This window comes from Rhea americana, unplaced genomic scaffold (assembly GCF_003343005.1).
Source record: "Rhea americana isolate MKP2758 unplaced genomic scaffold, rheAme1 scaffold_56, whole genome shotgun sequence".
NCBI lineage: Eukaryota > Metazoa > Chordata > Aves > Rheiformes > Rheidae > Rhea > Rhea americana.
In genome coordinates, this window is record NW_028186712.1 from 1,373,876 (window position 1) to 1,386,974 (window position 13,099).

The 13,099-nt window shown below is 39.3% G+C and overlaps 1 protein-coding gene across 6 annotated transcripts in view; it reads left to right on the forward strand.

The window, feature by feature from the left end:
• ROBO1 (roundabout guidance receptor 1) overlaps positions 1-13,099 on the forward strand; it is a 723,192-nt gene that overhangs the window by 346,508 nt on the left and 363,585 nt on the right. For 4 of the 6 annotated variants that reach the window (XM_085318890.1, XM_085318895.1, XM_085318896.1 and 1 more), the window contains exon 3: positions 1,182-1,265. The exons of 1 other annotated variant lie outside the window; for it this stretch is intronic. In XM_085318890.1, coding sequence (XP_085175016.1) covers positions 1,182-1,265 — 84 coding nt within the window. Of the gene's footprint in view, positions 1-982; positions 1,266-13,099 lie in introns of those variants that run through there. One more of the 6 variants, XM_085318889.1, reaches the window with a different exon arrangement.

A 13,099-nucleotide genomic window follows, 5' to 3' on the forward strand; every position in this document is an offset into this window, starting at 1 on the left:
GTAAAAACCACCTTTCCTATTCATGGTCTTTAAAATAATCAGTAAATTACCTGATACTTGTCAAGAAGTGTTCTTAGTTAGAAAAAAGGTATATGCAACCAGAAATACCTATTGCCATGTTATTGATACCGATATTCTTGCAAGTAGATTTGCCCCCTGCAGGTTTTTTATAACAAAATATGAATGTTTTCTCTTAGCGGTCATCGTTTGCCATCGCGTTATCGAGAGTAAATTAAAAACAGAACTTTAAGTGTAATTTGCCATTTTGCATGAAGTCGCCCAGATGAGGGGAAGAAGCGATCTCACGAGGTCGGCACCGAATTCCTTCGGGCTGTGCCGTTCTGTTTACAGAGCTACTGGCACTGTTATTTCTTCACATATTTCTTTATCTCTTCATCTGCCGTTCAGTTACTTCGCTCACTGCGAGGGGCTGCCGTGACGGCGCTCTGCGCTCTTGCAGCCTTGGTGCCTTGCAGCACCGCGGGTCCGTCCCTGCGTTTAGCTGACCAGCTGCCTCCTTCTCCCCCCTCCTCCTCCTTCTCCCCCCCGCCGCCCTCCTCTCCCCCCACCTCCGCCCTTTCTTTTTCCCTCGGTGGCGGTGTTGACGCGACGTGAAAATCGCGAGCCCCTCGCGGCTCCGCCAAAGCGGCCCGTGCCCCCCGCGGCGGCGGGGCAGCCCTCCCCGCCGCGCGGCTCCCCCCTCCCGCGCGCCACGCGGAGGTGAAGTCCCCCGAGCCCGTAATTGCCGGGAGATGAAGCGATGATGGGGAAGCGATCGCAGTCAATAGCTTTGATTAACAATAAGGTGGAAAATTAGCAATGCTCGCGCTCGGCTCCCCTGCCCGCCCGGCCCCATATGCTCGCGGCAGCCTGCGCGGGCTGCTCGGCGGGGTGGCCCCCGCTCGCCGCCGGCTGCCAAGTGACGGCCAAGGTGCCGGGGCAGAGTTGGGGTGGGCGCGCGGAGACGCCGGGCTGCGCGCAGGCACCCCGGGCGATGCTCCCGGCGGCCTCTCGCCGGGCGCCGCCGCGCCGCCGGCGCAGGGACGGAGCGTGCCGGGCGCTGGCACTGTGGCTCCTGCTGTCGTGCGGGGATTTAATTGTGTCTCGACATGTTTTGATCGCAATGGCAACTGCTGTTACTCCTGTGACCCCATCAGCAGCTCTGGTGTTGTTTCCGACAGACTCCGACGACGTAGAGAGGGGGAACGACAGCGGGACGCCACTCCCCACCTCTGATAATGGCGACAACTCGCTGGGCTACACAGGTAGAGTGCATCTTTCCGAAATATTCCTGACTGTGTGCTGCTGACGCTTTTCCACCCGCATCTGCCATTACCACCTGTGCACAGTTTTTTATCCATCTCTGCTAGCTGCCTGTCTTCACCATCACCCCAGAACTTCAGCGTTGTTAGTGGAGTTTGGAAATATTGTTGTGCTTTTTAACTAACCACGATGACTGTCTTTCTTTCCTTGTTTCAGTACCTTTGAGTTATTTAAACACTGGAATTCTTTTTCTATTGTTAAAGCAATGCATATATTATTTTCTGTCAAACTGTATCTCTTACTGCACAAGGCAATACATCATCTCAGAGCAATTTTTCCGCCGTCCGAAGGTAGAGGTTTCCCCCCGTGCTCGTTTCAGGTTTTTTGGTTGCTGTTGTAAGCCGAACCAAAATATATTGCAGTGGGGGTAAAAAAAAGAAATCCAAATGAAACTGAGATGTGGCCGGAGAAGAATCTGTTTCACTGACTTCTCTTTTGCATCAGTTAGAGAAACGCGTCTCTAGGCCGAATAGGGAAAGGCGCGGATAGGCAGCACCGCGCAGTGTGCTGCAGCGGTGATCACCGGCGGACCCGGTTCTGCGACTCTTACGCACGCTGAAATGTCACCCGACCCCAGGAAACACACCACCAACCACAGCTCGGCTCAGCTGCAGCATCCCTCGATCTAGAGTTTTCTTGAAATGCTCCTGGGCCAGAACTCTGGCAGAGTCTGGACTAACTAACCAGTCTATTTACCTAAATAACTTTTTATTCTATTATATTATTTTAGTTACACAAATAACTAAGTAACCTAAATAACCTAAATAACCACCTAAGTTCGAAAGATAAGCATTAATTCTGCTGCCAGTAGCCACTTTTGGAAAGGGAAAGACAGGAAGGAAAATGGGAGGGTGAGTTATATATTTAACTGAATGATTTTCTCTAGCTATTTTAGCAGTGGATTACTAGTACTACTGCTGGTCACACTGTAAAATTTCCAGATAGTCAAGTTATCAACTAAAGTATCTGAATCAGGTACTTGTAAGAAAGACAGTTGTACAGGATACAAGAAGCGAATGGACAGATACAAGAATGAGTAATTCCTTATCCATTCATAAAACTTCCAATCTGTTATACACCACTTACGATGATTACAGCTTTCGTCTCCTGCCCCTTGCTATCATCTCTGCATGTGCTTTCAAGCCTTGACACGTAATATTAGCTTTACGACTAACCATTTAAAATGACACTTTTTCCAGCTTAAATACTTTTTCTAAAAAAGGTTAAAAAAGCAAAGCAATACAAATAACCACAAACTCCCTCTCAGTGAGGAAAATGGATGCCTTTTTAGAAAATATAGCATGAACCTTGGTGCATGTGGAATAATAGGAATTTTCTACATTCTGAATATTCCTACTGTTTTTTTCTTCTAAATTTACCCTTTCTCACTGAGTTCAGAACATCTACCCTCACTGATGTAGACGAGGTCATCATAGTCAGAAACTGAAAAATTAATATAGCTTAAATAATGTTTTTTTAACTCAATATGAGGTTTTTTGTTTGTTTGATTGTTTTTGAGACAGGGCTGGGAATTCTAATTCCTGGGTCCTGTGTTTAAACAGCCAGTAACTTAAGTGAGAGCATGAGTCAGCATCTAAACAGAGTCCTCTAATTTTCTCTAGAAGGGAACAGGTAGTTGCCTTCCAGCTTCCTTGTTTCCCCTCGTGAGCTGGAAGAGGGATTGTCCCTCACCAGAAGGGGAGAGATGTGATGGGAGACATGAGCCTAAATACACCCATGCATGTTCTGACTATGAGACTGGAAAGGGTAAGATTTAAAAGGGAGATAGCATCATCCTTTCCAAGTTTCTTGGAAGAGGTTGAGACCTGCCTGGTCCTTCCATGTGGGTCCTCCCACCCCAGGAGAGCAGGTCCAGGATGTGGGGTGAGGGCTGCATGCAGGGCTAAGCACCTCGTCCCAGCATGTAGGATAGTATTTAAGAGATTGAGGGCAGCACTTAAGACTCTGTAGCTACCATCCGAGCACATGGACATGAGACGATCTCCTGCAGAGCGTGCTGACTCTGCTTTTTGCTTTTGTAGGAAGCCTTAGCAAGTGCTACCATCCACGGCAGGGCTCAGCATCGGAGCACAGGCTTCTGGGGGGACCTACAGGTATTCAGCTGGGCTCCGAGAGACTGAGGAGGGTCGGTCAGGAAGACTGACAAAATCAAATCCTGGTCTACTAGATCTCTAGAGTCTCAAGGTCTTACTGAGAAGCTGTTTTTTAGTAGATATTTTCCACAAAAGCAAAGAATTCAGGATCAATTTGGAAGCAGATACCAGTTGAACAAAAGCGAAAACCAGGAGGACAGTTAAATTTGTGGTTGGATTTTTTGTTCCTCTATTTGAATGAGCAATAGATGAAGAGATAATCAAGTTATTCATGTTGGAAGATTTAATGATTCACTGTTTTTCCTCCTCTGTGTGATAATAATCGGTGGCACTCTGAATATATATCCTGCTTTGTGTGGAAAAGCCCTGGAGTATCCATTAAAATTAGTCAAACATGTTTCTATAGCAATCAGTAAAGATTTGTAAAATTAACATTAACTGTAATACAGTTTTACATGTAAAGTCATACTTTCTCTAATTTATGGACCCAAACTATCTAGTAATACAGAATTCCTGATTTTACAGAGGTATTCTTAAATAATTTCTTTTCTCTTTTATCTATAGAAAGTCATTCTCCAAAAGGAAAACCATTCCAGAATCTTGTTTGTAGTAAAAACTCTCTAACTCATTTCAAAAATCATTCAGAGCAAGCCCAGAATATCTAGATCCATTGGCAAAAAAGGCACTAGTTTGTTTTTTAATTCCATATTTATCTTCAGGTGGTGTCTGAATGCACACAATCAAGCAGAAGCTAATGACTGTAATCACACAGCAGGATAATACTTTTATACTCATATGGAAATGATTCCTTTATGGGACATATCTTCCTTTCAGTTACATACAAGTTCAGCTGCAAGGTAGACGAGCAAACTGCTTGCTCACATGGGAAGTTTCAGAGTCAGGTAATCTCAAAGACCTTTTTTTTTAATATTTTTATTTCCATATAGGCTTTTCAGAATCAATATAGACAGCTGTTTCATATTTTTCTTAAGTGAGTGTGTATGACTCTTAGAAAATGTTTGAGTATGTTCTGTTAAAATCCACTTTAAATCAGGAATTCTTTTAGAAGAACCATTAGGTTCTATTATCTCCACTGTGAATCTGAATACTTTTCTTGAAAAGTAATCACATAATAAATAGGAAACATATCTGTTTAATGGGAAAGAAGGGAGCTACTAATCCAAGTTATTTTAAATAAAAATGCTTCCATTAAAGCATTAAAATGCTATTAATAAATTTCAGGACATTTATTATTTTTGGAAAAGGATGAGTTTGCATTTGATTTTTAGATACATGCTACACTTTTTATATATCATCACTTTTTATTAGAATGTCACTTACAATTAGTTATTAACTAGAGATCCAAATGAAGGGGCTATATATGCATGTATTATAAAAATGATCACTGTTGGAAAGTATTTATAATATAAAGAAATAGAGACTGAAGAAAAAAGAAAAAGAGAGGTGTAACTGCACCTGTTCAGTCACTGAGGATCATTTTGTGTGACACATTAATGTTAGACTGAAGGAGCTTATAGGAAGTTTTTTTCCCACGTTTGATATAAGAGAAAGGCTAAGAAAAAACATTTCAAAGCTTGTATGACCACCTGGATATCATACAAAAGATGCTAGACATGTCTGGATCAATCCAGCAAAAGATGTGAGGTTAAAAAACAAAGTTTTAATGCATCTGTGTAAGTTTAAAGAGAGGAGACAGGAAGATTATCTTGTCTACATCTTCACAAAAGGCCAATGCTACTCTGTCAAGGCCAGACTGGAAAATTGCATAGTAAAGATCAGTAATACTAAAAATCTACATGACTATTTTAACTGTGCATGAAGAATAGGCCAGATCACAGTGACATTCAATAGGATGATAGTATATGATTTGGATACATTGTGTTGTACTTAATTTATGCTGAAGAAGACATCTAAAAGAATTTTCTGAAATGCTCCATAAATATGCATTTCATTGATTTTAAGGGAACATTAGGTGACTAGCAATGATGTAGATGTCTAAGGATGATTGCAGTTCATCCCAACTACTCCATCAGTCAGTATCTAGGATTTGAAAGGAGAATCAGGTGATAGGACTGTGCGCCTAGCAGCATAATGAAATTGTTACCAATGACCAAGGGAAGACAGAAGTAAGAGTTAGTTCTTTGTCAAGTGTAAGCTGAGGATATGTCAGACAGACTACAGCTATTGTTTGGACAGTTGCTATGTTTAGAGATGAAAGAACCCATCATTGTTTTTTTCAGTAAAATCCTGGAGATCGAGTACAGAGACAAAAGTTAAAAAAGGGAAGCAAAGAAAAAGGTCTAGGAGCGTTCTCAGTATCAGAGAAGATATATGGAAAATCATCCAAGTAAGACACTGGAGGAACTCTGTATGGGAAGGAGAATGGAGAACTTGGAAGGAAGCTCATAGAAGAAAAGGCCTTAGGTAACACCAGGATTTCAGAGAGCAGAGCTTATGGTTAGTGGCCAAAAGGAGCAGATAATGTGCTGAATGATGTCCACTAGTGCCATAGAAGTTTAGAAGTTTGTGCCATAGAACCACAACCCAGCTGCAGGAGTGAGGAAGAGCTTAGGATAGAAAAAGAGGAGCTTAGGATAAAAAAGTTTTGACCAATAAATGTATTTTTGAGTTTAATAGCTTACTAGTGCTTCTGTAAGAACAGATTTTCAAGAAAGGAATAAAGTAATTAATATTTCCACATTAGATTTGACATGTGGTTTGTCAGTCTGATTAGTAAACTTACTGTTCACTATTAGCTTTTGGGCTTTTCTCCATCCCTAAAATAGTGTGAAGGCAGTTAGCATAGACTGTGAGCCTCAGTTATTTTCCATATAATCAATGGCTGTAAAGCAGTCTCTAAGATTGCACTGTACTCTGTTATTGAAGTGTGCTTATGCATTATATCCCAGGAAGTAGCACATTTCCTGTTCAATCAACTGTGACATAAATATCGGGGATCATTTAACAGATCACAGAGTATTGCTTGTATTACAGAGACCAGAATGATGACTTGTTAAATTAACACTATATAGTCAAATATTTGCAGACAAGGATCACCACTCTTCATTAAGTAGATGCATTAGTTTTTAAAAGAGTCTTTCCAAATAAACATTTTTTATTCATAGCTTTCTCAAAAGACTTCTGATGTAAAAAAAAAAAAAAAAAAAAAAAAAAAAAAAAAAAAAAAAAAAAAAAAAAAAAAAAAAAAAAAAAAAAAAAGTAGTTTCCGTTTCCGCCTGTGGAAACCTGTGACCCAAGATCAGCCATTATTTTTTTCCTGATTTTGGTTGAGATCACAAAATCATTGTGCCACTGCACTTCGGTGTCTCATGGGACCCCTTTCTTCTTCTCACTTTTCCTTTCCTCATTACCACTATGTTGTTACATGATCAGAAGCATTCTTAGTGTATCACCATTTGCCCCATGTCATATGGGACAGATGTCCTTGGTGAGCATTTCAGGAAGTGGAGGGGAAAGCTCTCTTAATTGCCTGGTCATTTTTGAGACATTTCTTCTTCCCCTCTAGTAATTTTATGTAGGATCTACTTACTTTAAAGTCCTAAAAACACATTCAAGAAGACACTTCTAAAGCTTGGGGTTAGGTTTTGCTCAGTTGGTTAGAGCATGGTGGTAATAATGCCAAGGTTGTGGGTTTGATCCCTGTACGGGCCACTCGTTTGAGGGTTGGACTAGATGATCTCCAGAGGTCCCTTCCAACCTTACCGATTCTATGATTCTTTAACACCAAATATAGAAATTAACAGTAGTGCTTATCCTGTGAGAAAAGGAATAATTTTTTTGCCTTTTCTTTTGTAGTAGATCAATAGAAGTAGTAAATGCCCGTCCAGATTTTGTAGATGAGAGTAAAAAAAGTGATAGGAACACAAGTAAAAATACTGCAAAAATATAATTGCCACTCTGTTAGACATTCATACTAAATAAAAGATAGTAATCGATTTATCTTTAGGTGAAGGATAGAAAGGTTAGTTGGAAAGAATGAGTGACTTTAAAACTTGCAAAGGGAAAAAAATCCACGAAACATAAGCAGAATATGATGGCAAATGAGATGCAAAGAGGTGGTAAGTGACAGAGGAAGTTGCAGAATTTGATATTTCTGTCAGGAGGGTGGAAGGGGGCTGCAGAAGACAGAAGTTCGGATGTGGAGGTAACAGTGTCTGCATATAAGTTGTTTCCATACATTGTTTCCATACACTGTTTCCATACAAGTATTCTGAGTAAGCTATGTGCACGTCTGAAATTGCATTCAGTTCGTCATGTCCAGCAACCTAAAGTGAAAAGGTAATACTTGTTAGTGCTGCAGAACCAGTATACATGTGACAGAGCTGAATGAATCACTGGATGAGACAGCCACAATGTCTTTTAACTTAATTGCAATTACAGAGTCCTTATCATTAGAAGTAGTGCACAGAAGACTTCTGCTTCTCTTTTACCTTTCAGGATGCATTTGCAAAGCTAGCAGTTACAACATTTTCCACAGTCTTTCTCTTTTTAAAACTTGTCAATGGAGCAAATGTATTCTGGGTTCACTGGGAGAGAGTGAAAAGAGAGCCCCATGACACCAGTTTTACAAAGTTACTTCGTAGAGTACATCTGCACTCTTAAATCTAGGGACAGATGGATACTGTTGTGCTCATTACAAAAAAAAAAAAAAAAAAAAAAAAAAAAAAAAAGAATCCCTTGCTCTGGTTTATCAGCAGTCCCTCTGCCCACCACGTCAGTCTAAGCAGCCAGAAAGGTGCCTTCAGTTTTTTGCTCCTCTTTGCAAACATTCTTGCTATGACACAGATACTAAGACTTTTTTTAATATATATTAAAATATAGCTGTAAATATAACACTAAAGGAATCAATAGAATTCCGTATTAACAATAGCAAAATTCAGGCAATAAACATTCAACAAAAACATATAGTTGCAATATTGGAGCATACATAACTTCTGCTTACATAAATCTTGCTCTGCCAGTTTTCATTAAAAGTTTATAGAAAATATCTTTCTCTAGTTCTTGTTTTATACTTCAGGGCAGACATTGATTAAAACAGGAAGCAATGTCTAAGTCCTGTGTTTTTCAATCAGTTTGTGAGTTTTCTGGTAGCCATCAGACCAATTAAAAAAAAAAAAAAAATAATGATAGCAATATATAGTGTGAAGAATTAGACATTGTATGCTCTTATATAGCTGAGATAGTAGGGACTGTTCTGAACAGCCCAGTAAGTAAAAGAATTTGAAATAGAGAAGGTACAGGAAAGGACTGTTAAAATGATCAGGGAATAGAAAGCTTATTTTGACAGAGACTTCAATGGAAATGGATTTGATTGGCATTTGCAGCTAGCCTCATGTTTTTAGAGAAGACATAGAAAGAAAAAAGTATCATAGCTAAGGGACATGTTGACTATACATTTTGACAAAATCCATTTATTGGTAAATAACCCATCTTCAAGAAATACTCAAAATGTGTGCTCATATAATGGGTGATTCTAAGCTTTATCCATATGTGACTACTTGCTTGACAAAAAAAAAGAAGGAGGCATAAAATGGATCCTAATTAGTTTGAGATAGAAATATAGGATGTTTTGCAACAGCAGAAATGTAAGATTCTAGAACAATTTTTGAACAGCAGTTTGAAAGATTTCCTTTATAAAAGAGACCTAAGTTTGTGATAGGCACTCTACATGGAAGCCAGATTCCTGATTCCCTGAGATAAGCATTTTAGTCTTGTGTTCTTGTATTTCTAACTAATCACCAAAAAAGAAAAAAGGATTTCTCAGCATTTTATACTTTCTCTTTTCCCTTTGGAATGTAGCAGTGAAGGCCCCTGAAGCTGAAGAAAAGCTTTCTGTTGAGGGCCTCATAGCATCTGCCTCTACACTAAAGGCAGAGCAAATTAGCCTCAGATGCTGCCTTCAGTTCAGTGGACTAAGTGTAGAAAATAAATTGTGAAGATGTTTAGAAGTGCCAATTTTTGCCTGTAGTCAAAAGAGTATGAATTATTACTAAATGAGAACAGTAAGATCACTCCTCATCCTCATTAAGGTGTGCTACACCAGTTAGTCATTTAATTTACCCAGGCAATTTATTTTATTTTAAAGAATTGGAAGTTAGTGACACACGTGATCTCATTAAACGCCTAGCAGTGAAATGCCGAGTGTAGAAGACAACATTTATTTATTTGTTTTGTCTAAAATGATGACCTATCTCGAGCCAAGGAAAGAAGAATGTTGAGAAGTTGTTTCTCAAAATTTAGATATTAGCATTTTTCTTGGTAATTATTTTTCATAATAGCTGCTATATAGGATCATAGGCATACAGGATAGTTCAGGTTGGAAGAGACTTCAGGTGATCTCCAGCCAAGCCTCTGCTCAAAGCATAGTCAGCTGCAAGGTCAAACCAGGTTGCTCAGGACTTTATCCAGTTTGGTCTTGAAAACTTCCAAGGGTGAAGGCTGCACAGCCTCCCTGGTCAACTTCTTTCATTGCCTGACTGTCCTCATTGGGAAGAAATTCCTCGTCATATCCAGTCTGAACCTCTCTTATTTCAACTGCTGCCTGTTGCCTCTCGTGCTTCTGCTGTGCAGTGCTGTGAAGAACTTGGCTCTGTGACCTGCTGTAGGCATGGAGGCTCTTAGGTCTCTCTCAGCCATCCATTCCTCAGGCTGAACAAGACACAGTCCCTCAGCCTCTCCTGAGCAGGCAAGTGCTCCAGCCCTGACCACCCTGGTGGCCCACCACTGAATTTTCACCAGTTTATCGATGTCTTTGTTGTATTGGGAGCCCATACTGGATGCAACACTCCAGATGAGTGCTGATTAAAGGGGGATAATCCCTTCCCTTGACCTACTGGCTGTACTGCTGTTGATACAGCTCAGGTCTCTGTTGGTTCTCTTTACTGCCAGAGCAGACTGCTGGCTCACACTCAGCTTGCTGCCTGCCCAGACTCACCAGGCTTTTCCAGCAGAGCCTCTCCCCACCCAGTCAGTTCCCAGCTTGCTGTGCTGCTATTTCTGCCAATGGCAGGGCAGAGCAGAAATTATGGCTTTGCATTTGCCCTGGTTGAATTTCATGAGGTTCCCATTGGCCTATTCCTCCAGCCTATCTAGGTCTCTCCAGGTGGCCCTTGAGCACATCGACTGGCTCCCCCAGTTTGATGTTGTCTGAAAACTTGATGAGCCTGCACTCTATCACTCTCCAGGTCATGGATAAAGATGTTAAGCAGGACAGGTCTCAGGGTAGATCCCTGCAGTGCTCTATTTGTTAGTAGTTTCCAAGTAGACTACAACCCATTAGGCACTACCTTCTGAGCCTGATCATCCATCCAGCTTTTTGCCCATCTGTTTGTTCAGTCATCCAGATCATGATGTTGTAGGTTGGACAGAGGAATATTGTGGGAGACTGTATTGAACAAAGTACCTTGAAGCCTAGAAAACAAAGAATACATCAAATTAAGATTTCTCATTCTCTCCTTTTTTCCCTGTTATGCGCTAAATTACACCTCTTGTCTCAGAATCGTAGCTTCATAGGTCAGCCCTAAGTAAGGAAATAAATATCAAATTCTATCAGAAGATCCAGAATATTTTAACTTGTTTCTATTAGATTGGATTTTTTTAGAAGTGTTACCAAATATTTATTTATTTATTTATTCCAGCACTTTTTGTGTTTGTAATCTTGTACATTACTTGTCCATAAGCAATAAAACAGGTTGAACCATCACCTGCAAGTGTTAAAACATTGCAGAGAGCTTTTTAGAAGGAACTGTATTGATTTTTTGGTGACCCTTGTATATGAAAGCAGATTTTTTTTTGTGTGTGGTTTAGTTTACAATTTACTAGACAATATGTTATTTATGGAGTGTCTGGCTGATACTTCCTAAAAGGCAATGAGAATTACTCATAAAATCAACACACTGTTTCTTTGAAACAGAAAAACTCTAAAATTATTTTGCACTCCTATTTATACATAGGACCCTAATTCTTAGTCTTTGGGGGTTTTTTCAGACTATGAATTTGGTGAAAATTTCTTCCATATCTTAGCTAGCTTTTTGTCCAGGCTCTTTACCTGTTTCTAGACCATTTGTTCCCATCAGATGGTTCTTGTAAAGTAAAAAGCTATTTTCTTATATTTTCCTAATTTCATGATGCATTTCTGAATCATCATCTCAACAGGAAAAGAAGGGTTACAGTTTGGCTAAACTTGGGATAGAGTAACCCACCTACTCAAAATCTTCCTGTGCCCTTATTTTGACTATTATATGCTGCATTTTTTTTCTCTCTAATCTGTGGTGGAATATTTTTCTTCTTGTTTCTGGACTGCTGCAAAGTTAGATAAAAGATTTTGCTCTTTCTGTTATAGTTTCCTATAGTTGTCTAAGGAAATCTCACACTCTTCAGGTCATAGGATATGGTAAACTTTGACATGAAGCATGAGGGAAAGAGAAGGGAAGGGGAAAGGATGATGAGCTTAGTAATGAAAGGATTATGAACTTAAGTATTCCAAATTTATTCTAAAACTGCAAATAGCAAATTCTACATAAAAATCTAGTCGGGGAGGAAGATATCCATTTCTCTATAAAAAACTGCTGTGAAACATTCAGATACTGTACAGAATTGAGGGACATTTTTTAATGTGTCATGAACAGTAAGTGCATTGCAGGAGACTGAAAATTATTTCTTGGGTTTTTTTTCACCAAAATGTAATTCAGTGTAGAAACACCTTCCAGACCTTTTTCAAATATATAAAGGAGAAAAAAAATCTTAGAAAGAGACACTATAGGCACTTGTGGGAATAACGTGAGCATTGTGCACAGTACACGCAGAAATAGTCATCAATGCAGTTTTCAGATGTTCAGCATACAATAGCACCCATAGTATAACTAGATTTTTATGCCAAATTTACCATTTACATTATTCTTTACAGTTCAGTTGTGCATAAATATGTAAATACTATTTTAATGATTTATTAAGGGTTATTAAGAATTAATTGTTGATAAAAATTATAACGTAATCAAAAGAATCAGATGGTATCCAATGAGAAATGAAGCATATTCCCTGAAAAAGAATCATTTTAAAATGTAATTGATACAGGTACCACATTCACCGCTTGAATTGCCTTTTACATCTTGGGTCCTTTACAAGAGCATCTTTTGAGCCAAAAATAAAATTCTCCATAATCATAATACTTTGATTCTAGCCAGCTCTGATAAAAATTCTTCAAAATTCAAGACATCCTAAGGATATACAAGCCAGGTAAACACTATAATCAGCCCAAAGGGAGGGTTTTATCATGTAGTAAAGAACTTGCAGAAGAAATGTTTGTTGAAATACAGATGTGCATTCCCTACAAGCAGGATTATCCTTAACACATTTCTAACATCTGGGCAGTCATAATGCAAGTCTCACTCCAATACATCAGCATAGTGAGCCATTTTATAGCATGTCAAGAGCAGACAATATTAGCTAAAAGTTTGCTTAAGTTTCCAGTATAAAAGCTTTAAAACAAACAAAGTTTTGCTGATCTTGACCAATCTCAAACTATTTTTTCTTGGCCAAAAATATTCCTTGAAAAACATAATAAGATGTGGAGAACAGCAAAATTATTGGCCGCCCTTAATTTCCATAATGCAGTTTCATCT